The sequence below is a fragment of the Ranitomeya variabilis genome, chromosome 4 (assembly GCF_051348905.1).
Source record: "Ranitomeya variabilis isolate aRanVar5 chromosome 4, aRanVar5.hap1, whole genome shotgun sequence".
NCBI lineage: Eukaryota > Metazoa > Chordata > Amphibia > Anura > Dendrobatidae > Ranitomeya > Ranitomeya variabilis.
The window spans coordinates 293,313,226-293,340,543 of NC_135235.1; the positions used below are offsets into that span (position 1 = coordinate 293,313,226).

A 27,318-nucleotide genomic window follows, 5' to 3' on the forward strand; every position below is an offset into this window, starting at 1 on the left:
ATCTGCTGTTATTGACTGTGTTTCTCCGTGAAGCTGTGTAGGATCATCTAGTAAGGTGAGGCCATGTTGTTTCACTCTTTTAGAAGAATATTGGGGTTACATAAAGGGAAGTGTGGAGACAAGGACAGAGATTACAGCTCTAACATCCCATACAACTGATTATACTACGCTTAGGTAAAGGGATCAATTCATTTTCTATTACAGAGCAAATGGGCCAAAAAAAAAAAATAGTAATAAAGTGTATTGATGATGTGTAAGGGGGATCTGGCAGCAGGTTTTTGCTATGTAATCTAAGTATGATGTAGGGGCAGAGACCCTGATTCCCACGATGTAGCACTTGGTTTACTAAGTGCAGATCTAATCACACAGAAAGAAAAAGAGCATAAAACGTCCCAAATAAAATGATATCATAATTTATGCAAAAATATATACATAAAACACAACAATGAAAAGTAGTAACAGCATGAACAAGAGGAAAGGAAGACCGTCAGTCTCCAGCACGGACAGCTGCCTACCCAGAATCCCCTGGTCAGCTGCTCCGCTCATTAACCCCCCCCCCCCCCCCCCGTCCTCTGCACTACTGCGCATGTGAAAGAAATCTACGGAAGCTTTGTTGCTCAAAAAGCTGTTAATCCAGTTGTTGCACTTTGAAACCGCACAGCCTGATGGGATTTGTAGTCCTTTTCATGTGTTGTCATTTGTTTTATTGCAGTGGACAAGGAGCTGCAGCCTCCGGGCTGACACTATGATACAGCAGAGGTGCTGAGGAGGGGTAAGTGACCCTCGGGCTGGGATCATTGGACGTGTAGTCGCTCCTGTCAGAGGTGTCCAGGAATTGAGGTTGTCATGGGTGACAGGACGCTCCAGGGGCAGATATGCTCCAGCAATGAAGACCTGGTATTCGCTTGTAATGATCATGTGTAACCTGCTGGCCACAGTGGCATGGGGTGTAGAGGATGTAGTGGGCACACGGGGGGCACAGAGGATGCATGGGGCGCCGAGGAATAGGGGCAAGGGGGTCGCATAGGGCACAGCGTATGCAAAGGGGTGCAGCGTAGGGAGAGTGAAAGGAGTATGCAGGGAACAGAGGATGCATGGGGTGCAGAGTGTACAGGGTCACAGCGAATGCACACGGGACGCAGAGAAATCAGGGTGCAGAGGGCAAGGAAGATGCACAAAGGACACAGAAATCAGAGGGGGGCGCAGAGGGCAAGGAGGATGCACAGGGGGCACAGAGAGATCAGAGGGCAAGGAGGATGCCCAGAGGGCAAGGAGAATGCACAGGGGGCACAAAGATCAAAGGGCAAGGAGGATGCACAGGGGGCACAGAAAGATCAGAGGGCAAGGAGAATGCACAGGGGGCACAGAGGGCAAGGAGGATGCACAGGGGGCACAGAGAGATCAGAGGGCAAGGAGAATGCACAGGGGGCACAGAGGGCAAGGAGGATGCACAGGGGGCACAGAGAGATCAGAGGGCAAGGAGGATGCCCAGAGGGCAAGGAGGATGCACAGGGGGCACAGAGAGATCAGAGGGCAAGGAGAATGCACAGAGGGCAAGGAGGATGCACAGGGGGCACAGAGAGATCAGAGGGCAAGGAGGATGCCCAGAGGGCAAGGAGGATGCACAGGGGGCACAGAGAGATCAGAGGGCAAGGAGAATGCACAGGGGGCACAGAGGGCAAGGAGGATGCACAGGGGGCACAGAGAGATCAGAGGGCAAGGAGAATGCACAGGGGGCACAGAGGGCAAGGAGGATGCACAGGGGGCACAGAGAGATCAGAGGGCAAGGAGGATGCCCAGAGGGCAAGGAGGATGCACAGGGGGCACAGAGAGATCAGAGGGCAAGGAGGATGCCCAGAGGGCAAGGAGAATGCACAGGGGGCACAAAGATCAAAGGGCAAGGAGGATGCACAGGGGGCACAGAAAGATCAGAGGGCAAGGAGAATGCACAGGGGGCACAGAGGGCAAGGAGGATGCACAGGGGGCGCAGAGGGCAAGGAGGATGCACAGGGGGCACAGAGAGATCAGAGGGCGAGAAGAATGCACAGGGGGCGCAGTGGAGGGAGAGTGCGATGAGTATGCAGAGGACAGAAGATGCATGGGGCGCAGAGGGAGAGAAGGATGAAGAGTGTACAGAGGGTACAGCGGATGCAGAGGGCACCGAATATGCGGAGGACATAGGGCACAGAGGAAACACAGGGTGACGAGGGTGAGGAGGACACAAAGAGTGTACCACAGTATTGCACTCTGATGGAGCTCAGCCTGTGATTTGGATTTCCGAATGCTGTGGCCACCTATTGGCACCCTGCAATTGCATTGTAGGCATGTGAGACCGAGGATTGTGCAGAAAGAGATGGGAAACCAAAACAGCAGTGGTTCGGGCCGGTGCCTGATATACAGAGGCTGATATTGGCAGCGTTGCATGGGATACTATCTATTTAATATAAGTTGTCCCCATCTTTAGGTCTGTGGTGATGGCACGTATCTATATCTGTATATATGCACTGAGCGATTATGTTTTTCTGAAATGCAGAATCTGGACCAAAACAAAATGGCTGTAATGGTGGACGGCGGGGAAATCCCAAACCGATGCATGGTACGCCTTATCTACTGCACTAGTCCAGGAATTCCAGGAAATGCAGTTTTCTACAATTTGATATCATATTTTAAAAGGTTATGCGTTTCTCCAAAATGGTATCTTTATGTAAGATGCAGCCTGTCCGAGCCACCCTAAGGCTATGTGCACACGTCAGGATTTTGTCAGGATTTTGTCAGGATTTTTCATCAGGATTTGTAGCCAAAACCAGGAGTGGAACAATTAGAGGAAAAGTATAATAGAAACATATGCACCACTTTTGCATTTATCACCCACTCCTGGTTTTGGCTACAAAACCTGATGAAAAATCCTGACAAAATCCTGACAAAATCCTGACGTGTGCACATACCCTTACACGGGTCCTGTTATCAGCCAATTTTTTTGCCACATGACCCCAAAGGCCCCCCGGTACACCATAGATGGCTTTGGCCCCTCATTGTGTTCTCTTTAGAAAGCCAGTGGTGACATGTCGGCCGGCGGCTTATCTCTGGGACAACAATACAGTCAGCTGTCCAAAATCGGAAAATCGGATCTGCATGATCGTCATTGCCCCCATATACATTAGACTGTCAGATGACCCTGTCGATAGTGGTAGATGCGACAGACATTAGTATAAGGAATAAGGTGTATGGGGGCCAAGAATATTGTCTGCCCAATCACCAGGGAGATTGGCAATGTAGGAACCCTAGGATCAGCTGCCCCCTCCGGGCCACCTTTGGCCGAGTTCACACGTTGCATATTTGCAGATTTCTAAACTGAAATCTGCCGCGTTTTTGCATGTAACATCCGAACCTATTTTCCACACTTCTTCATATGTTTTTATGTGCTTTTTTGTCACAGACGCACAATAAAAAAAAAACAAAAAAACATTTGCAAAACAGAAATTGACAAATACTAATGTAAAATACTGACCAAATACTCAACCTGTGAATGTGGCCTTACAAGTACAAACCTGATAGTGATAAGATTGCAAAGGTATATATTGGATCTTAAGAAACCAAGGATACATTTGTGAAATCCATGTGTAAGGCCAGGTGTATTTCAGGCAGTGGTTTATTATAAGACATTTAATAAAAATATATATCTATCATAAAATACCATCTTTTTTTTAAATTATTTTTTAGGCCCAGGAAGTGATGAATTTTTCCACCGCTGTTTGGGCTCCCGGTTCGGTGGTTAGTACACTTGTTCTATCTCATTACACTCCTCTCTGGACCTAATTAATGAGAATTTTGGTTCTATTTTAAGCAATATATATATATATATATATATATATATATATATATATATATATATATATATATATATATATATATATATATATATATACATATATACATACATACATACATACATACATACATACATACATACATACATACATACATACATATATACATATATACATATATATATATATATATATATATATATATATATATATATATATATATATATATATATATATACATATTATCCTAGAAATCTGTGGCTATGTATACACTGATTCTTTTTTCGTGAATTTTTGGAGTGAATGCTCCAAGCTTTTAAGGAGGATTTGGAGAGTTTTCGCTCATCTTGTCTACCAAAAACTCCTAAAAGAAATCCTCAACTGGGCGGTTAGTTATATCTTTTATGCTTTTTATCTCTTCCCTATAATTTCAGATGACCGTGCGTTTTAAGGAGGTGGCGGTGTACTTCTCAGAAGAGGAATGGAGCCAGTTAGACCCCTGGCAGAAGGAACTGTACGGCAATGTGATGAGGGACATTCACGCAGCTTTACTGTCTTTAGGTAGTTGTGAGCGGACGTGAGCAGGATTTGTCTTCCTTCATATTATTATTATTATTATTATACATTTTTATAGCACCATTTATTCCATGGCGCTTTATGTATAATATATTCTTTCATCTAGTCTGATAGTCTGCCGTGGTCACGTGAAGGTTCTGGCCACGTTATAGTCCCGGTATCAGAGCGGTGTCCTGTAATGGCCCATATCGCTGTACAACCAGTAGAAATCTTGAGCACCTGAATACTTGATATGGTTATAACTTCTCATTTTACTCCCTCCTTCTCAGTACGAAGGTCCTACTGATTCCAGAATAATCCTGGATTCAGAAGCCATGGACGTGTAGATCCCTGACATGGGGCAACCACAGTTCTTGTATGGGGTCACATGCAGCAGATATGTTCTTGCAGATATTTTTTTACCCATCCAAGGTTTCTGAAAGATGAGGCTTTACCCTCATCATCATTTCCCAAATTAAAACTGCTCTTGGTGCTCATGCCAGTCTAATATGTCCAGGATCCGTCCATATAGTCATGTTTTGTAACTTGGCAGCCTCCTTTTTTGGAGTAGGCACTTTGTGTTCATTAGCATTCTGCCAGCACTATAGGAGCGGTGAACTTTTTTCCCTTTACCTCCGTTCCCAGCAGGTATTACTCCTACCGCTGCACAATGGCCTTTCTGCCCCGAAATTAAAGTCCATCTGTCTGTTATTCCTGTATGTAGTGTTACAGACAGAAGAGAAGGAGCTGAGACAAAGACCTTCTCCACCCACTATAATCCATCTCGGCATCTCCAATTTTTAGGTCATAAGACAACATTATTTTTTAAATAAAGTGATTTTCTGAGTCTTTATTAATCACATTATCTATCATATAAGATCAAGCTGCTGGTTAAAAAACAGAAACCGTTTAAAGGGGTTATCTCGTAAAGGCGACCCTTGTCCTATTAGGAGCCTCAGGGAAAAAATGTTCAACAGACGCCCTGCAAAATCATCTTTTTGCAAGGGGTGGTGATCTACTGTTCGGCACCATAAGAGGTCGGATCTGCTCAGACTACTTTTTTAAAGGGGTCCTGTAATATTAGCATCACATCCGTTCCAGAAGGACACACTTTTCATGCACCTCCTCGGATGTTTCTATGGAGAGCGATCTGCCTGTCTCCTCTCATTCACAGGTTACACCATTCTCCATCCTGACGTGCTCTGTAGGATAAGACGCCATCGCGAGCCTTACGTCAGCAGCCAGAAGGACGACCGCAAAGGCATTAGTTTTCCTTCTACAGGTAAGAATTCATCTCTCTTTGTGTTGGCCATGTCTACCATTCCAAGATAGCCCTGCCAAACATCTTATAACGTGCCATTTTGTCACGTTTTGCTCCATTTTTGGCAATTCGTTAATTCACCTATTCTGCGGCCTTTGTGATAAATCTAAATGAAGGCGGTATGAATATGAACTACGTGACTGCTATAAACCATATGACCCAAATGTGGAGGGCATAGTTTTCAGTTTCTCACCATTTTCAAGACGTTTTCTTTTGCTATCAGTAGATAAGAACGCTTTGCATTCCCAGGCAGTAAACCTGTCTATTTTGCTCTCGGGTGAGCACAGATTTCCTTACTCTTTTCCATAAATGCAATGATAACTTATATGTTTGCTCCTATTACCATTGTGTATGTGAGCATGGCTAGAACTAATAGACCTTATTTGTATATTTTACCCTGATTATTAGGGTACAACCAGAGGGACCCCTTTTTACATTGTAAATTGCATTTTTGCATTTTTACTATGTTTATATAATCAAATACAATAATCGATAAGCATGTAGCAGTATAACTGGCCGAGAGCATGTTCACTACCTAAAGCTCTCCCAAACATAGAACAGTCTCTATATATAAAGTTGTATCACTCCTAATTTAGAATATATGACACTAGCGAAAAAGGGAGCATAGATACCAAAAATATGTAAAAGATGTATAAATATTTTATTATATTCCAGATATTAAACAAATAATAACATACAAACGAATAAATACATACATGACAGAATACATTAAAAAATTCCAACATGTAAAAAGGAGGAGAACCAACCAGTACACTAATGGTAGGGCACACATCCACAGTAAGACCTGGGTAAGTATCAGAAGTCACCAAATTCTCAATAGCCCTATAATAGGGGATCGTTCCTCAGAGACCATAGCCCCATATTGTCATGTCAACCCGTACATTCCATATTTATACTTGTCAATGAGGCAAAATGAACTCACCCATAGTAGATCTGGATTCCTGTGTGGCCTTCCCACAGCCCCTATGTTTATATAATGAACACATTCGTTGCAATTTGCAAAATATTAAGCCTCGTTTTGTGTCTTGTCATATCATCAGGGGCTTCGGACATTTTATTTAACATTAAATGCGATGAAGAACTGCGTGCCGACGACGGAAATCCTACAGAAAATGGCCCTCAATGTAAGTGCATTGGAAGAGATGTATTGATAGGACCCCCATACATATTAGACTAGATTAGATGTCGGCTGGCGGCCGTCTCTACCGACTCCGCCATACACAGGAGCCGCTGTCGGACCCTTTTGGTGGCGGCTTTTCTCATGGAAATCAAAAGGATCCATAGTCTGAAATCGGACATGCTGGATCATTCTCTCTCCCGACATTCTCTATCAGGGGAAGAATTGGGGGCTTCCATACACATTACACTGTAGGCTATAACCATTGATAATGGCAGGTTCAGCCAACTTTAGTCTAATGTGCATGGTGACCTTCAGGCCAGCTAAAATGTGATCACCTTTTACTTTGATCCCCACTTTATTTGCTGCAACGCAATGCGTTTTGCTGCAATTTTGCATTACGTCCAAAGTGCAACACAATGTTATTTAAATTGGAAAAAGACTTGTGTTTATCATTGATTATTTTTTATTAATTAATGCAATATCGCAGTTGCATGAAATACAGACTAGAGATTTTATGCAATCCAGTCCTGCCATCTAACGCAATCATATCTGTGTTGCAGTCACAACGGAGAGGAGGTTTGCTTAATTTAGCGGCAGAAATCTTATTATATCACCACTTATTTGGTATAAATAGCGCAATAAATATTTTAATTCACAAATCTCTCTTCTCTTGAAGATTTATCAGGGGCTTCTGGCCTGAGCCCAGATATCATATTCCGAATCAAGCATGATGAGAAGGACAGAGAAGATGCGTCTCTTAAATCGGACTTGGGTATGCCATCATTGTCACTACCTGCTACAGAAAGCTCTGCAGAGGATGATGTAAAGGACAGGACATAGCCAAGAGGCGGCATCTGACCCTTCAGTGTTTTCATTAATAACTTAGGTCTCTATTAATATTCAGAAGTTTCCACTGCTCCAACCATCAGATGTCACTGTCTGGAAAGAGATTTTTTTTGTCTGATAACCTTCAATATCATTTGATGTTGTTTTGGGGGTCCAGGTGCCGGGACCCTCATTGATGGACACTAGAGAGGAAGTTCAGCTTCCATTGACTTCTCTCCATTGAGTCTCACTGAACATTAAAGCCCTTTTGAAATCAATAATTCTTATAAAAATGCTCAAAGGCTGTTACTTTAAAGGATCGGAACAGCTGCCGCCTTCAACCTCTAATGATCGGAGGCGATTTTGACCCCCCCAACGATGGGCCATTTATGAGGATGGGTCAGAGTTACATTGAAGCATCTTAATAAATGATAAATGTTTGTATTGCAGAATTTCCATCTGAAATATGTGATGTGCCTATCGATGAAGAAGAAAAATTTGTCCAAGAATTCAAAGAAGATATGAAGGATCTTCACAGTAATGAAGATTTCACTCCAGAGACAAATAAAAGTAATTTTTTTAATAACACATCGGGCCAAAGCTAAACATACATGTTATCATCCCGGTATGGTTCATGGGTTGTCCAGGAGTAGAAAAGCTTGGTTGCTTTTTCCCCCCCAAAAAACAGTGCCACACTTGTCCTCCGGGTTGTGCCTGGAATTTCAGTTCTGTTCCATTAAGTGAATGGGACTGAGCTGCGATACCAGGCACAAATGCTCAAATGAGGTTGGAAATTTCTTGTAGAAATGGCAAAAAAAAAAAAAAAAGCAGACGCGTTTCTGACATACGTACTTACTCATTGCATGAGTCCTTTATTCATTTGTCATGCAATAAGTAAGAACTAGTGATGAGCGAATATACTCGTTACTCGAGATTTCTCGAGCACGCTCGGGGGTCCTCCGAGTGTTTTTTAGTGCTCGGAGATTTAGTTTTCCTCACCTCAGCTGAATGATTTACATCTGTTAACCAGCTTGATTACATGTGGGGATTCCCTAGCACCCAGGCAACCCCCACATGTACTTATGCTGGCTAACAGATGTAAATCATTCAGCTGCAGCGATGAAAACTAAATCTCCGAGCACTAAAAAATACTCGGAGGACACCCGAGCATGCTCGAGAAATCTCGAGTAACGAGTATATTCGCTCATCACTAGTTAGAACGTATGTCAGAAACCCGTCTGTGTTTTCAAATTTTTAAATTTTATTGCACATAAAACCATACTTATTAGTTTTAGTCTAGGGGGCGTCCACTCAAGATTCCCCTCTAGATATGTTAGACAGATCAGATCTTCCCCTGGTGTGACTCTACTCATCTGTGCATTGCAAGGAAGGTCTAGTGATTGCAATGGAGGCCGTGTAATGTTTGTGATGCTGCAGTTGATGGTTGGGGCAATGGAAACCTCTAATCTGCATATTATTAGAGACCTTGTGCAAAGTTGGGGTAGGTTCACTAGGAAAGTTATGTATGCAGTTGGTTGTGACACCTGACCAGGGTGGTCTTGCTGGCATTGAACCTATTTGTGTTTGTTTGTAGCCACTCATCTCGTTTTCAATCCCAAACTTTCCATTTGGATCAAGGAGGTGGATGAAGTGTCGGAAGTGCCTCCTAAAGTCTTAAAAGCCACTTGGAAAGGTAAAAAACTACATTTAAAGCTTTCCTAACTTATTTTTACCTAAACAGGTTGCCATTATCTGCATAATCCCTTTTTTAAAGTTAGACCCTGTTTTCAAACTAAAACAACCTCCCTCACCGGCATTAATCCAGCAAAGTCTGATCCGCATGTCCTCGGGCTCGCGTGACATTGTTATGCCACATGAGCCCTGCAGCCCATCTGTGGCTGCCCTCACTACTTCTGTTTATCTGAAGCAATTGTATGTTTGTAGTCCGTTACCATGGAGATGCATTGTTCTGTGTCAGAGCTGTAGACACAACATGGTGGGGTATTTTTAATCCAATGCTATTTCCAAAAGTTGCTTTAATTTCTAACTTTAGATTCACTGGAGCAATAAATATAATTGTTTGCAAAGGTGAACATGGTCTTTAGCTCCAGGGTGTAGCAGTGCAGGCGGACCGAAGAATAAATTAAACATGGTCTTTCCTCCCTTGTCTCTCTCTTTCTACAGATAGAAATGTTACAGAAATAAAAACTGAGGAAGCATTCACCCCTGATTGGAAAAAGTCACCTCCACCCCAGGATATAACAAAAACCAAGAACAATGCTCCAAAAAGCCACCAAGCACCAGATGAGAATCCAATGTTGCATGATGACAGCCAAGCCAGCAAAGGGGAGGAAAGTCTGCTATCCATTGTCCTAAGAAGAGCGAACTCTGGGGGTCTTCGTGCACCAAATTACAAGCAGTCGGACATCTGCAAAGATGTGAACTGTTCCCAAAATGTTCCTGGGATTGTGGACAAAGAAACGTTTTATCCTCCAAAGCCGCCCTTCTTGCAGACCCCTAGTAACAATGACCTATTGAGAATCCGACACGTCCCCCCAGGACCCCCGCCGCATGAAATAGAAAGACCATTCAGGTGTCGCCTATGTGGGAAGTGTTTTAAGACCCCGGCCATGCTGAACGTCCACATGAAAACGCACAGCGGGACCAGACCCTACCAGTGCAACGAATGCGGGAAAAGCTTCAGGGACAACTGGAATCTGAAGGTCCACCAGAAAATACACACAGGGGAGACCCCCTACAGATGCTCTATATGTGATAAGGGCTTTGTCCAGTACGCCACGTATATGAAGCACCAGCGGATACACACGGGCGAGAAGCCGTATTCTTGTTGCTACTGCGATAAGAGCTTCACCAATAGCTCTAACCTGGTGAGACATTACAGAACACACACGGGCGAGAAGCCGTACGCCTGTGCGGAGTGCGGGAAGGGCTTCAGTCACAGCACCAGTCTTATACAGCACAAAAGGCTCCACAAGGTCGTACCCACTGAGAATGGAACCAACGGTCCCAGAAACACGACTAACCAGAAACGGGACTAACAAAACTCGCTGTGGACTGCTAGAATAAGTTTATTTCTAGGTCACATCATGCACTTTATACTTTAACTTTTTGAGCTTTAATAGTGTACTATGCCTTTTGGCTTTTATAATAAAGTGCCATAAGGACAAAGCAAATAATAGAAAATCAAAAACACAAGGGAATATCGAGACATTTGATGTGTGATTGAATGCAATCTAATGTTCCCTGTTATCAGCCGGAAAGAGATATTTGGCAGACCTCATACACATTAGATAAAAATGGACCAAACCCATTGATTTCAGCCAACTGTCTATTGTGTATGGTCTGTAAACCGTCCATATGGGAACAAAAGGATCTGGGGGTCAAGATTCAATCACCCAAAACTTTTGTTTGTCGAAGAGATAAGGAATGTTGTGTAACGGGAGTCAGGAGCGATAATTTGTATGAGGGTTAATTAATAATTAAAATCTTCAAAGGGTCCCCCAACTATCACGGGTCTTTAATTGTATTGGCTTTCTCATATAGGCCAATGGGATCTTCTGGGCCTCTGCTAAGCTCCAGAGCCCCTGTACCCACTATAGGTAAGCCTTAATGATCAAACAATGGATTGATCATATTCTCTCTCCACTATCTCGTCCCTCTCTCTTTCACTCCTCTCTTTCTCTCTTCTCTCATACATACACATATATATATCCGGAACACACACCTCCAGAGGAGACTGTGACCTGAAATCACGCTTCTTCCAGGGGAGATCACTCAGCCATCCTGACTGCATGTGCACATGATGCAGAGCTGCATTCAGCAGGAAGCGGCCGGAGCTGCAATACTGTCTTCTGCTTCCTAACATCTAGTTAGGAGTACAGATCCATCAGTACAGCAGGGTCCCCCCACATCGACGACAGCATACCCTATTTCAGGAGTTTCACGATTCCGCCTTGAGTGGTCATCCTGGGGTTACTGCTACTCGTGGAACTATTGCTAGACTCTTGGTGGCCGTCCATGTCTAATGATATTAAGAATTCTGTATCTGCTTGTGAAACTTGTGCCCTCGCTAAAATCTGTCAAACTCACCTTGTTCCATTATCGGGGTTACCTAATGCTGAAATGCTTTCCAGGTTGTTTATTAATCGTGGTGAGATTGCATGGAATCCCTCTGATCATTGTGCCTTATTGTAGGGGGAACAATTTGTCTCCAAATTCTGGAAAGCGTTTTGTAAGAAATCGGGGATTGATTTGTCATTCTCCTCTGCCTCCCACCCTGAAACCAAAGAGAGCACAAATCAATCGTTGGAACAGATTTTAGGATGTCTTATTGTGGCTCGGCAGGACTGGTCTTCATTTTTACCTCTTGCTTAGTTCGCCTTTAATAGTCAGGTCAATCAATCCACTGGAACTTTGCCTTTTTTTTGCAATTATGGTTTTCATCCCCATTTTGGTGTATTCTTTAAGATGAGTTCTGGGTGTCCTGAAGTATAGTTGGCCATACAGAAACTTTGGGATGTCTGGAGGGAGGTTCAAAGGAATATTGAGGTGGCTCAAAAACGAAAGGGCCATAGGAAACACTTGTCGGGTTCCATCTTCAAGATAGGGGATAAGGTTTGGGTATCTTCAAAAAATGTTAAGTTGAAAGGTCCATTGGTAAAAATGGGTTCCAAATTTATTGGCCCGTACGAGATTCTGAAGGTCGTTAATTCGGTTGACTTCAGATTTAAACTTCTCCAGTCTTCCTGTGTCTCTAATGGGTTCCACGGATACCTGTTAAAAGAATTTGTCCTTTCTATGTTGTCTGTCGCACCACACTGCATCCAGTTCCTGACGATGGAGATTTAGGGTACGAGGTGCAGAAAATTGTGGATTCTCAGAGGGTCCGAAATTCCCTCCAAAAGATTGTTCATTGGAGGAGATACAGACCTGGTGAGAGATCCTAGGTTCCAGCTCGTTCTGTGAAGGCCGATCGTTTGGTCAGGGCCTACAATATCAGATTTCTTGGGAAACCTCGAGGTCCAGTGGCCTTATCTTGAAGAGAAGGTACTACTATGATTCCTCCCCTCAGCGTGCGGAGCGGTCAGTGTGTCAATTGACAGCTCAGTCGTCCCATCTGGTACAGGGGTGTGCTGAGCTGTCAGTACTTTGACTGACAGCTCAGCCGTCCAATCAGAGGCTGGGAGGTGCTGGGCTTCTTGCAGGTGCTCACTGTTTCTACTTTATTACCTTGCTACTTCGCTGATCTCTCAGCCCAGATCTCTGGCAATCTTAGCGTTCGCTCGGTGGTGCTGTTTGCGGATATTCTGTGCTCTGTTCATTGTTTTTTTGCTACTTGACTTTGAACCTAGTTCTGACTATCTGCTTGCACAATCCCTTTGCTCTGATCCGCTATTCTCCTGGTACTCTGACTTCGGACTGTGACCTGACTTTGCTTTTTTCCTTTTGCTTATTACGTGCTCTCTTCATATCTGACCCTGGAACGTTTGACTATCCTGCCTCACGGCTTGTCCCTGAAGGGTGACTAGTGTAACACTGTGTAGAGGTTAAAGGGACTCTCAGCTCAGGTTAAAGGGACTCTCAGCTCAGGTTAAAGGGACTCTCAGCTCATAATGACTGTTCAACCAAGAACAGGTGCTCGATGTATCATGTCAGGGACAAACATTTAAAGGGACTCTGTCAGCACAGAAAGACGGTTCAAACTAAGTCCTGCCACTTGGACTTCATGGCGGGGCCAGTCATTTAAATGCACCTTCCCACTTGTTGTCCCTCTATCTTCACCCACCTCTTGTTTGAATAACAGAGCTGGCTTCACAGAGACAGAGAAGGGAAGACAAGCAGGTGTACTAAATGTTTGGCCCCGCCATGATGCTTTGCATGCCTGGACTTGGAATGAACAGTCATTGTGTGCTGACAGAGACCCTTTAAGTGAACACACAAATATACCAACACCCCCCCCCCCCCTCCAACACCCCCCCCCCACACACACACACACACACCTACCTGTGCCTCCATCCACCCAACAGCACAGCAACACCTCTACACACAAATACCTACCTACACCCCTCACCCCAAATACACAGCTACCCACCTCTCCATACACACAAACCCAACTGCACACAGATGTACCCACACCAATATACCTACACCCCCATATAACCAGTTACAAATACATAGCTACCTCACTAAAATACCATAAACACAAATCCCACCCAGACCGACACACACCTCCAATACCTAGTCTCATCCCTATATATACACCCTCCCAGTACCACACATACCCACCACCTATACACACACACTTATGGAAAGTTTTGCTTTGCTGCATGCTATATTTTTATCCCCACTAGGTGGCAGCAGCAGATCATAAAATCCCTTAGCTGATGCCGGTAAAGTGTATTTGCAATGTATAGTAACATCACTTCATCTTACACCATCTTATACACAATGACGACATTGCAGAGTTACTTTTATAGTTTTTGGTGATTATCAGTAAACCTGTACACTTGGTTGTGTCGTCTTTATTCTGTATTGGTGTCAGCCAAGTTGGGGCATATTAGGGTTAAGACTTACAGGCCATGCAATGCTCCTCTGGGAGTGCAAATAGGACAGGAACTCTACTGCCCACTACTGGAAGTAGCAATCCTAAAAGTTATTATTGACTCTTTAATGAACCTTGCCATCTGATTTTGGATAGGAAGCCAAACAAATGGTCAGTGCAAAACAGAAACTGATCTGGGTGGATGAGAAGCCTGATGGGAATGGTGACGGTTTAGGTTTTAGGATTGCGACTCCCAACAGATGACACTAGAGTTTCAGTCCTCTATGAAGAGCCTATTTGCACATTTAATTTCCCAGTGGATAATTGCATGGCTTATAAGCCTCCTCACATCCCCCCTTTAGACTCCCACCAAACATGAGAACAATGCCAGACACCATTATGAGATCGCTGCAGAATTCCCTCTTTTCCGGTCATGCTGAGCCTCTGAATAATTGCCCCTCACGCCCCCATAGTGTCCTGTCCACGACCCCCTCTCTGACTGCAGGGACAGTGGATCCCTTCCTCGGCCCGTCCTCTAAGAAAAACAAAATTATAACTGTATGCGGAAAGGAGTGGGCTGCATGTTGTGCAGGCCTTGGCCCAAGTCACGTAGTGAGGGTCGATATTGAATTTTCGGATTGCTGAGATATTATACAAGACCGGACCTTGTGAATGTGCAATGTTATATCACAGAAAGTGACAATCAGCCCCATTGTCAGTGCAGTGACTTTCCGGCTTTTCTGTGTGAAATATGCAACATGGAGTCCAGGAGGATTTCTGGTCTGATTGCGTTGTCATTCACCTATGAACGGGCACCTGGACCATTTATGGTTTGTTTTTCCATTTTGGTGGAAGAAAAACAAAAAACAAACCTCATGTACAAAAGGTTACTGATTATATGGCTGTCAGTCACCCACAGGGCGGGCTATACATGTTGGTCGCATTAATCACCTCTTCATGAATGGCTTCACCTCCACTTCATTAGGGTATGCAATCATCGAATCAGTGGGGGTCCCAGAAATCAGACCCAAAGAAGGGGGATACAGTGCTGATGTAGTGTTAGGTCTCCTTTAAATTTCACCTTGCACAGTGGCACCCCCAGCCCTACAGGCTTTGCCGGGAACTGCAAGCAGCACCTTTGAACAGTACCGTGCTGCCTCTCCCCGCACCACCGGGTGGCTCTGGGTGCCGCAGCGTAACGAAATTAGAAAGGGCACGCAGCACTACGGCAGCTCAGCATCCTTTTTTAGGGCTCAGTCAGACGGCCGTATAAATCAGACCGAGATAGAACCACAGTGAACGGACTGGCAAGAACCAAGCGTCAGGGCTGTGGAGTCAGAGTCGGAGCCCATTTTGGTGGTGTCAGAGTTAGAGTCGGTGTCATGGAAATTGAGGAGTCGGAGGTTTGGCTTACCGACTCCACAGCCTTGCCGAAAAGAAATACATGAAGCTGTCATGGTCAGATCTGCAGAGCCGTCAGCTGCGTTCTGATCTCGGGCCGATTTCCACGGCCGTCTGATTTATTCTCAGTACATCATGGAGTAGGAAGAAGAGTCTCATTCTCTTGTTCTGATCACGTAAGTTTAACCACTTAAATGCCACTGTTAATGTGATCGAGGGGTGCCAATGGCTTGCAATGACAGGCCCTCCACTGCAGCCATCCTCGTACTCCAAGCCACAGGGTGGGCTTAAGTACCGCAGTATATAGTGAATGTCAGTCACCTATGAAGTGTTGCAATACATAGACTAAGCGGTCTTTTAATCCTTCTAGGAAATATTGAAGAAAACTTTTTTTTTTTCCCCAACCCATAAAAAGGTGAATTTACAAAAAAACATCTGGGCATTTTTTTATTTCATTTTTTACGGAAAAGGGTGACGGGACTGAATAAGTGTAATAAAAACACGAGCTAAGATGGTACCAATACAAAAGTACAGCTGGCCACGCAGAAAACAAGCCCCCATTCATTATGCGGCACACAGATACCCCCACTATCTCAGAATCAGGCGGCAGCTCGCGAGACCACCACTCCATATAACCATGAGACATGATACCTCTGTGCTTGAACACCAGTCTCCAAAGAAGAGATCCCCCACCAGAGAGTGACCTCCATTTTGCAATACATGACCAAATACTAGACAGAGAAAAGGAAGCCACATCTATACCCCTTAGTGACAGCCAATACGTCTTTTTACTGACCTGAGATATAAGAGAATAGCCTCCCCATACAGGGGACAATCCCGCAGCTGTCGGCTGTACACAATCAGTGTTTGCACCGTCCATACCTGTTTAACCTCTAAGGGTACCGTCACACAGTACCATTTACATCGCTACGACGGCACGATCCGTGACGTCGCAGCGTCGTATGATTATCGCTCCAGCGTCGTAGACTGCGGTCACACTTTGCAATCACGGCGCTGGAGCGATGCCGAAGTCCCCGGGTAACCAGGGTAAACATCGGGTTACTAAGCACAGGGCCGCGCTTAGTAACCCGATGTTTACCCTGGTTACCAGCGTAAACGTAAAAAAAACCAAACAGTTCATACTTACATTCCGGTGTCTGTCCCCCGGCGTTCTGCTTCTCTCCACTGTGTAAGCACCATAGCCGGAAAGCACAGCGGTGACGTCAGCGCGTCACCGCTGTGCTCGCTTTCCGGCTTGCCGGCGCTCACAGTGCAGAGAAGCTGAGACGCCGGAGGACAGACACCGGAATGTGAGTATGTACTGTTTGTTTTTTTTACGTTTACGCTGGTAACCACGGTAAACATCGGGTTACTAAGCGCGGCCCTGCGCTTAGTTACCCGATGTTTACCCTGGTTACAAGCGAACACATCGCTGGATCGCTGTCACACACAGCGATCCAGCGATGTCAGCGGGTGATCAAGCGACGAAAGAAAGTTCCAAACGATCTGCTACGACGTACGATTCTCAGCAGGGTCCCTGATCGCTGCTGCGTGTCAGACACTGCGATATCGTATGGATATCGCTGGAACGTCACGGATCGTACCGTCGTAGCGATCAAAATGGCACTGTGTGACGGTACCCTTAGATGCTGCTTTCAATAGTGACTACATCATTATAAATGGTTAACAGAGTGTGGGGGCTTCCTCCTAGTCCCAATTGGTGCCCTCAGACCATGATTTTGTGGTCCTGAGGTTTGTGATTGGCAATTCATTACTAAATTCTGGCCTAAGAGTCTGCCGGCTATTGTAACCTGTTCAGAAGTTAGAGGCATTTAGGTGGTAAAAATGCACATTTTCATTTCCGTCTTGTCACTTTGCATTAATTCCTGAAAAGCAACTGAAGGATTAATAAACTACCTGACAGCAGTTTTCAGTATGTCAGGGGGTGCCGTTTTCAAAATGGTTTAACTTTTGGGGGTTTCCAAATATATGGGACCCCTAAAGGCACTTCAAACATGGCCAAGTCCCTAAAAAAATAAATGTTGTAAATTTCCTTGAAAAAATGAAAAATTACTGCTACATTTTTAAACCTCCTCAAATGCTAACAAAATAAAAGAACATTTTACAGATGGTGCTGATGTAAAGCAGACATGAGGGAAATGTTATTAATTAATGTTTTTCTGTGGTATGACTATATGGATTAAAGGGATAATCATTCAAAGTTTAAAAATTGCTAATTTTTTTACATATTTCTCAAATTTCTGATATTTTTTTATAAATAAACACAAAACATATCGACCTAAATTTACCATTACATAAAGTATAATGTGTCACGAAAAAACAATATCAAAATCACTGGGATTTGTTGAAGTGTTCCAGAGTTATAACCACATAAAGTGACACTGGTCAGATTTCAAAAATTTGGCTCCGTCACTAAGGGAATGGTAGGATAAGGCAGACCCTTTTTTCTTCTGTTTGACCCCAAAAAGACACCTCTTATGTACAAAAATAATTTAGAGAGTTTTATCCAGAAAAAGGGAAGGATTTTTTCTCAATTGTCATCTGTGTACGATCCATTTTTTTTTTACAGCAGCTATTAATCATTTGCAGGAATATTTACAGTTTCCTATGTTACAGGATTGCAATGTATCCGTAAAAATCGGGTGTTGAACTGTGGCATCAGATTTTTACTTTTGCAACCATAGACTTGAATGGGTGAGTCTCCTCTGATTTACACTGATTTACAGAGGAATATTGTGCATGCTATGATATTATTTCACATGTACAGTATGTCTGCAACAACTGCAATCATCTCCTTACCATTGTTGAGGACATACAGGGAGTTGCAGTTTCATGCGGTACAAGTGTATATGCCGTTGGTTAACCTGTTCACTGTACTAAATTTGGTTATGTATTCATGTACTGATAGTGGTTCTGGTGCTGTATTTCTGTCAGGAAATGAGGATCCAACTCAATGAACTGTAACAGTCTCTTGTTAAAAAAATAGGGATTTTTGTGTACTCACCGTAAAATCCTTTTCTCCGAGCCAATCATTGGGGGACAGACCGTGGGTGTATGCTGCTGCCACTAGGAGGCTGACACTAAGTGATACAAAGAAAGTTAGCTCCTCCGCTGTAGTATACACTCCTCCTCCTGCTGGCTCTCAGCTAACCAGTTCGGTGCAAAAGCAGTAGATCAATAACAACATATAAGCATATAGCATGTCACATTATATATATGAGAGTATAGCATGTCAAATTACAAAACAAGCACAAGCTAATAATAGGGTGGGAGCTGTGTCCCCAATGATTGGCTCGGAGAAAAGGATTTTGCGGTGAGTACACAAAAAAAAGAAAAAAAGTATATTTTTTTTCTAAGTATGACGCAGTTATAACATGGCAGTTAGACAGGGCAGGAGACAGGTAAGACAATCTAAACCTACTCCCTATTCACTTGAAACAGAACAAATATTCACCATATGTATTTGTATAATCTATATCCTGGCTGCTGCATTCACTCACCGCCCTTGCATAAACTCTTTAAACTCCATCCATATCGGCCCCTCTGTCCTTACCTCTCCTATGTATAACACTCATGCTCTGTTCACATTGCTTAACAGCGCAGATCCATTCAGTCCCACCATCCAACACAAAAGACGCTCTCACAAATCACTTAACCACCTGCTCACTCTTTCTATCCTCCTTCTCCTAGTCGCTGGAGACATCTCTCCAAACCCCGGCCCCCCATGTTATAGCCAGTCAAACCTCCCAACTGCTACACCCAGAAACCCCTCTAACCTTATTAATATTCTATGCATGCCTTCTGTCTCTTTCAATTGTGCTCTTTGGAATTCTCGCTCTGTGTGTAATAAACTCTCCTTCACCCATGATTACTTCCTTTCTAAGGCTCTTAATCTCCTGGCTATTACTGAAACCTGGATCCAGCAGTCAGACACCACCGCTGCTGCTGCTCTTTCATATGGTGGACTACACTTTTCTCATACCCCAAGATCAGACAACAGAGCAGGTGGAGGCGTTGGGCTGCTCCTTTCACCCAAATGTACCTTCCAAGTTATCCCCCAAGTACCCTCACTTGTATTCCCTTCCTTTGAGGTCCATGCTGTCAGACTCTACGTCCCCTTCTCCATGCGAGTGGCGGTGGTGTATCGTCCTCCTGGCCCCTCTCATCAGTTCCTGGATTACTTTGCCACCTGGTTTCCACACTTTCTCTCCTGTGACACCCCCACCCTTATCATGGGTGATTTCAACATCCCCACTGCTTCTCCCCTTTCCCCGTCTGCTTCTCACCTTTTATCTCTAACCTCCTCTTTCGGCCTCTTGCAGCATACTAACTCTCCAACGCATGAAGATGGAAACTCCCTTGACTTGGTCTTCTCCCGACTCTGCTCAGTGGATGATTTCACAAACACCCCTCTCCCGCTCTCTGACCACAACCTTCTTTCATTCTCTATCAAGAACTGCCATCCCGCTCAGGTCACCCCCACTTTCCACACTTATAGAAACATACAGGCCATTAACACCCAGAAACTTATGAAGAACTTGCATTCCTCATTGGCCCCAATCTCCTCCATCTCATGTCCTGATTCTGCTCTGAAACATTACAATGAAACCCTGCAAAGTGCCCTGGATGAAGCTGCACCTCCTATACATAGAGCAACTCGACACAGACGGCGACAACCGTGGCACACGCTGCAAACACGCTTCCTGCAGCGATGCTCCAGGTGCGCCGAACGTCTGTGGAGAAAATCTAATCTATCCGAAGATTTCATCCATTATAAGTTCATGCTAAAAACATACAACTCTGCCCTTCACCTCTCCAAACCTATTTCAACACCCTCATCACCTCACTGTCCAATAACCCTAAACGTCTCTTCGACACCTTCCAGTCCCTACTCAACCCAAGAGAGCAGGCCCCAACCACAGATCTCAGCGCTGACGATCTGGCCAATTACTTCAAAGAAAAAATTGAACACATTCGACAGGAAATCATCTCCCAATCTCTTCATACCAGGCACTGTCCTCCCTCCCCCACTGCATCTAGTTCACTCTCTGACTTTGAACCAGTTACGGAAGAAGAAGTAAGCAGGCTCCTTGCATCTTCTCGCCCGACCACTTGCACCAGTGACCCCATTCCGTCACATCTCCTCCAGTCCCTTTCCCCGGCTGTCACCTCTCGCCTAACAAAAATATTCAACCTTTCCCTCACTTCCGGTATTTTTCCCTCCTCATTTAAGCATGCCATCATACATCCATTACTTAAAAAACCCTCCCTCGACCAAAACTGTGCCGCTAATTATAGACCTGTCTCTAATCTTCCCTTCATCTCTAAACTCCTGGAACGCCTGGTCCACTCCCGTCTTACCCGCTATCTCTCAGATAACTCTCTTCTCGACCCTCTTCAATCTGGCTTCCGCTCTTTACACTCTACTGAAACTGCCCTCACTAAAGTCTCTAATGACCTACTAACAGCTAAATCTAATGGTCACTACTCCATGCTAATTCTCTTGGATCTCTCCGCAGCATTCGACACTGTGGATCATCAGCTCCTCCTCACTATGCTCCGCTCCATTGGCATCAAGGACACCGTTCTCTCTTGGTTCTCCTCCTATCTCTCTGACCGATCCTTCACTGTATGTTTTGTTGGTTCCTCCTCCTCTCACCTTCCCCTTACTGTTGGGGTTCCTCAAGGATCAGTCCTAGGCCCCCTCCTCTTCTCTTTGTATACTGCCCCTATTGGACAAACAATCAGTAGATTTGGTTTCCAGTACCATCTCTATGCTGATGGCACCCAATTATACACCTCTTCTCCTGCTTTCACTCCGACCTTCTTAGAAAACACCAGTGATTGTCTTACCGCTGTCTCTAACATCATGTCCTCCCTCTATCTGAAACTGAACCTGTCAAAAACTGAACTCCTCGTGTTCTCTCCCTCTACTAACCTACCTTTGCCTGACATTGCCATCTCCGTGTGCGGTTCAATCATTACTCCAAAGCAACATGCCCGCTGCCTTGGGGTCATCCTTGATTCCGAGCTTTCATTCACCCCCCACATCCGATCACTGGCTCGCTCTTCTTATCTGCATCTCAAAAACATTTCTAGAATTCGCCCTTTTCTTACTTTCGACTCTGCAAAAACTCTTACTGTTTCTCTTATTCATTCCCGTCTGGACTATTGTAACTCTCTACTAATCGGCCTCCCTCTTACCAAACTCTCCCCGCTCCAATCTGTCCTGAATGCTGCTGCCAGGATCATATTCCTCAACAACCGTTACACCGATGCCTCTACCTTGTGCCAGTCATTACACTGGCTACCCATCCACTCCAGAATCCAGTACAAAACTACTACCCTCATCCACAAAGCACTCCATGGCTCAGCACCACCCTACATCTCCTCTCTGGTCTCAGTCTACCACCCTACCTGTGCTCTCCACTCCGCTAATGACCTCAGGTTAGCATCCTCAATAATCAGAACCTCCCACTCCCGTCTCCAAGACTTTACACGTGCTGCGCCGATTCTTTGGAATGCACTACCTAGGTTAATACGATTAATCCCCAATCCCCACAGTTTTAAGCGTGCCCTAAAAACGCATTTGTTCAGACTGGCCTACCGCCTCAACGCATTAACCTAACTATCCCTGTGTGGCCTATTAAAAATAGAAAAAAAAAAAAAACACATAATCAGGTTCCTTGCATCATGTTCTCATACACTTTATGCAGTTAATAGCCCTCTGTGTCTGTACTGCTACATACTTAGGCTGATAACTGGTTCATGCAGCTTTACATGAACACCCGAGCCTTACACTATGGCTGGTCCAAATAACTAAAGCAATTGTTACCATCCACCTCTCGTGTCTCCCCTTTTCCTCATAGTTTGTAAGCTTGCGAGCAGGGCCCTCATTCCTCCTGGTATCTATTTTGAACTGTGATTTCTGCTATGCTGTAAAGTCTATTGTCTGTACAAGTCCCCTCTATAAGTTGTAAAGCGCTGCGGAATATGTTGGCGCTATATAAATAAAAATTATTATTATTATTATTATTATTATCCCTATTTCTCCTACGCCTCATTGGGGGACACAGACCGTGGGACGTCCCAAAGCAGTCTCTGGGTGGGGACAACATCAGATCAGGCCCTGTGTAACCGCTACTTACAAGTGCGACACTGCAGCCTGCAGAGTCCACCTGCCCAGACTCACATCTGTGAAAGTCTGGGAATTATAGTGCTTCAATAATGCCTGTGGACTGGACGAACCCGCACGCTTGCAGTCGTGCTGTGCTGATGCCTGGTGCCTAGAATCCAAGAAACCTTGATGGACAGGGAGATAGGCTGACATTTAACACTAAAGAATTCCTGGATGGTGTAACAAATCCACCAAGCTAACATGGCCGATGAAACGGCTAAACCCTTCCTGTAACCGTCAGGAAGCAGTCCTCTTACAGTGAGGTATCCAAAATAAAGTGTCCAACCTTTGGAAGGACGCCGTCCTCGAGACATTCCTACTCAGAGCACTCACCACGTCCAGAATATGGGGAACCCATTCCATTATGTGGACTGCTGCCGAAAGAGATGAGGGAAGAACGATGCCCTCATAACTGTGGGAAAACAATACCACCTTGGTAACAAGGGATGGGGATTGCCTGTAGACAACGTTGCCTTGATGGTAATAAGGGAAAAAGGTCTGAAAGAACAGAGCGGCTAGCTCCGAAGACTCGTCAGGATGAGGAGATCGCAGAGAAAAAAGGGCGATGTTCCCTGATAGTAAAGACTGTCCAGATCAAAAGGAGTCTACTGTAAGACTCCCAGGATCATTAAGGTCCCAAAGATCTAATGGTATGGGATAGGGAAGAACCACATGTGAAGACTCCCTGCGAGGAAGTCCATATTTGCAGTTTTGTTGCAATAAGACAGAAAAATACTAGTTCAGCAAACGAGAAAAAACCTGACATGGTCAGTGCGGATCTCCCAGGATCACTGGGGCCCTTCCTGCTTCCGAAAAGATCTCAAAAGTAGTGGAAGAGGGGTGAAGGAAACTGGTACCATGGAAGAACTAGAGCATGCACTGCGATGGCTTTTGGACCTGGAGACCGAACCATGAACTTAGAGTACATTGGCCTTCAGTCTGGATGCCATCCGACCTACATCTGGAGTGCTCCAGAGAAGACGGATATGATGGAAGACTTCCAGGTGAAGTTTCCACTCGCATGAGGCGGGACCCTGATTGTGTCCGCCGTCCAGAGTTCTACACCTGAGATGTGTAGTGCCGAGATCACCAGATGATAGATCGTGGCCCAACAGAGAATGTGAGGAACCTCGGCCATGACCCCTGACCGTGGGTACCTGCTAGATGATTGACATATGGCACAGACGTGGGATTGTCCGATTGAATCGGATGGGGTGACCCGCCAGAAGGCAGTGGACCTGCTATAGAACTAGCTGTACCGTTCTGATCCCCAGAACAATGATCAGGAGGAGAGGACTGGCATCGGTAGTCGCTAATAACTGGGAAAAAGGATCTTCCCTGGATAAGGAGCTCAGAAACTACCCTCTTAAAGCCTGATTGACCTGCAGAAAACGAGAGGAGCGAAGGAAGCCACTTCCATTGTCGCCAATTTTCCTCAGAACACTCTTAGCAAATTGAATGGAATGAGGGGATGAGTGAACAAGTGTGCAAGCTCCCTGTTGAAGGGCCACGGCCTTGTCTCAAGGGAGAATCACCAAACTTCTGGAAGATTCCAGGATCATCCTCAAAAAGGATATCTGCTGGGCTGGAAATGAGGAAAAAACTTGTCTAAGTTTAGCTGCCAGCCCAGGAGAGAGAGGGTATCGCAAGAGATATAGATGACTCAGCGCCGGGATGAAGGAGCGGCTAGAAAGTCGACCAGGTAGGGCAGGACGACCACGCCTCTAGGGTGCAAGAGGAACGTGACAACCGCCATAACCCCTGCGAACACTCTGGGTGCGGTAGCAAGGCCGAAAGACAAGGTCATGATTTGAAAATGCTGTTCGCGAAAGGGAAAGCGAAGGAATTTTGAAGAGGGAAAAACATAGGAATTTGAAGGTAAGCATCCCGAATGTCGGTGGATGCCAGAAACTCCCCCTTTTCCATTGAAGTAATGGGTGAGCGGGGGAACTCCATCCAAAGAAGGGGGACCTTGTCAAGCTTGGTAGAAGTTTGAGGTTCAGGGTTGGTCTTACTTTTTGGTCCCCATTTTGGAACCAAGATCCCTTAGATCTAGACCGTCCTGGACAACTGATCCACTGCTGGTTGGGTCTATAGGAAATCAAAATAGTTAAGGTCTCTGACCAAGAGACCATTGCTCTAGCAACACATGCGGCGGCCAAGGGAGGGTACAGCGCTGGAGACCGCAAGACGGAACGAACTAGATTTGCTGTCTGACAGTCGGTTGTATTTTTAATTGATGACCCATTGGGTAGGGATACTGGTAGGTATACCACAGGAGATTCTACCCGGTAATATGCCAAGTGGCAGAATGCGTGGGCTGCATGCAGAAGGAGGAAAAACTGTCTCTTACTATCGCCGCTCTCTTTTGACGGTGCGGAGATAAAATGATGAACCCTCGATCCACCATCCTCTTAACAGGGAAGTGGAAAGGGATTGTCCGCTTTCTTGCATCATCTGCTAAATAGCGGAGATGCAGAGGGGGTGTTCGGACCCAAAAAAAGGAGCCTCTGTACATCCACAGAGGTAAGGTCCCTGGGTGGACAGGGCTGGTTGTCCGGCGTTAGGCCTGGCTGTAGAAGAGGATACATGAAGGCGACACTCCATGTGCTCGTTTATTGCTGTTGTGGGGAGATCGGTGTCCTTTAGGACCCGTCACCCTTAAGAATCATACCAGGCTTGGCATATCACGTCTTAGGGAGGGAACACCCCGCGTGTTCGCATATTGGCTGAAAAAGGATACCACGCTTGCAGAGGTTTCTGTCCAGTGGATCGCTTATCTGGACGCTCCCTGTCCGGGTGAATGGCAAATGCTCTGCGAGGGAGTTTAGTTTCCTTATGAGGGAAACTGCGTGATCTAGAGTAGAACCGAAGTCCTCGTCAATCTACAGAGATTGGTTAAGGATATAAATAGGCGAATCCATCCTTTTCTGAAGTTCTGGAGAGTCCAGAACCAAGGCAATATCCGATTCATATTCAGAGACTTGTTTTCAGCAAATCATTGGCGAGGGATCAGGAAATGAAACTTCCGTTTTCTAGGCGCCTGTACGTCTCTAGAATACTTGCGGCCCCTGCTAGCCGACGGCTTTAAGACCAGGAAATACTGGTCATGTACCTTTATGCAGTACTTCCTTACCCGGTTGCAGAGTCGTTGTGCCCCTTTAATGTAAAACCATAGCCCGTGTGTGTGTGTGTGTGTTGGCAGGGTGGACCAAGATGGCCACCGGAGTTGCAGAGGTAGTAAAGTCTCGCAGAGAGCGAAAGGCGCCAATAGATTAAAAAAAAACAACAACTTTTTATTAAACTAATATAAAAATACAAACATGTGCAGCCTCATTGTGTCACTGCGGTTCTCATGTCTGTGCAATGTCGCTGTACACGTAGCAGCATGAGGATTAATACTCTGAGAGGAAAGGCACCTAAATCCATCAGAATAATGTCCACCAGGTGCAAATTGCTATGTCTGCCATCACTATAGAGAGTGAACCATCGGTCAGTATAGGGCTAAAGAGTATTCATCAAAGACCAAAACCTAATGCAATGGTCGCCGTTTTATTTTTTTCATACATTGTCAGTGCGAGGCTCTGGAGTCACCGATGGTTGCAGGGAAGTAATGAGGACACCAGAGGAAGCCACATTGAGATATCCAACTTCCAATGTGTCAGAGTGTGATAGTGACAGGGTCATTGGGATTTCTGGGGATTGTTCAAGCTCTGTAGCATCCATTACTTTTGACATCACAGGAGAAGTGGGCGGTTCAATTTTCATGGAACTGTAAAGAAAATGTGAATCATTAGACAAATCTAATGGCAGAGCTCAAGCATGATACAGATGGCGTTATATATGCCCTCTAAACTAGTCGCGTATATGACACTGTTACAGCACTGCCTGTATTATTGAGCTATCACGGTTGGGACGACAGCTTGTTGCGGATAGCTGACCTGGTTTATGGCCTATTATCCCACATGCTGTCAATCAGCACAACTCATTGTAATGCCCAATACAGTTAAAAGCAATGGTGGAAGAGGGGGCCGTTTGACAGTCCTCCATCATTCTCCCTCTGTTTCTGAGCTCTGATGTCTCAGCATATACAATGTGAATGTTTATGTAGGGTCTATCAAACTGTAGGGACCCATTATTCTCTTTAGAGGGCTAGTGGGGGCCATTATACAGTGTGAAGGGTTGTGTAGGGGACATCGTACTGTGTGGAGGTTTGTGGGGGCCATTATACTGTATGGAAACCCATTATTCTGTAAGAAGGGCTGTGTGGGGGTCCCATTTGGGGCATCATACTGTGTTGGGGTCACCAGACTTTGCCGGGGGAGGGGTGTACAGTAGGGTCATCATATCGTGTGTGTGTGTGGAGGAATTCACTGTGGGGGTATGATACCATGTTTCGGTGGAATACAATGGGAAGGCAATCTACGGGCTTCAATCGGATAAAGATTACTTTGTAAGGACCACAAAGCTGTGTGATATTGCCTCCTG

The 27,318-nt window shown here is 45.1% G+C and overlaps 2 protein-coding genes across 15 annotated transcripts in view; one reads left to right on the top strand and one right to left on the bottom strand.

Moving 5' to 3' along the window:
- Positions 1–574: 574 nt before the first annotated feature.
- On the top strand, positions 575–12,504 carry LOC143764547 (zinc finger protein 568-like). 12 transcript variants are annotated; one of them, XM_077250201.1, is made up of 11 exons: positions 602–772; positions 2,534–2,596; positions 3,721–3,771; positions 4,262–4,388; positions 5,028–5,186; positions 5,557–5,664; positions 6,765–6,848; positions 7,521–7,616; positions 8,120–8,239; positions 9,264–9,362; positions 9,854–12,451. In XM_077250201.1, the coding sequence occupies exons 2-11, from the start codon at positions 2,552–2,554 to the stop codon at positions 10,726–10,728; spliced, it is 1,764 nt and encodes a 587-aa protein (XP_077106316.1). In that variant the 5' UTR covers positions 602–772; positions 2,534–2,551; the 3' UTR covers positions 10,729–12,451. The 12 variants fall into 12 exon arrangements, with proteins under 12 accessions (XP_077106322.1, XP_077106323.1, XP_077106316.1 ...); XM_077250207.1 differs by lacking the exon at positions 5,028–5,186 and having other exon boundaries at positions 575–772; positions 9,854–12,235; XM_077250202.1 differs by lacking the exon at positions 2,534–2,596 and having other exon boundaries at positions 9,854–12,454.
- A 13,603-nt stretch (positions 12,505–26,107) lies between these two features.
- The window catches only part of CCDC30 (coiled-coil domain containing 30), a 58,735-nt gene continuing 57,524 nt past the window's right edge, over positions 26,108–27,318 (bottom strand). For 2 of the 3 annotated variants that reach the window (XM_077250212.1, XM_077250213.1), the window contains one exon: positions 26,108–26,602. In XM_077250212.1, coding sequence (XP_077106327.1) covers positions 26,392–26,602 — 211 coding nt within the window. In that variant the 3' untranslated portion in view covers positions 26,108–26,391. The remainder of the gene's footprint in view (positions 26,603–27,318) is intronic. The other variant, XM_077250214.1, reaches the window with a different exon arrangement.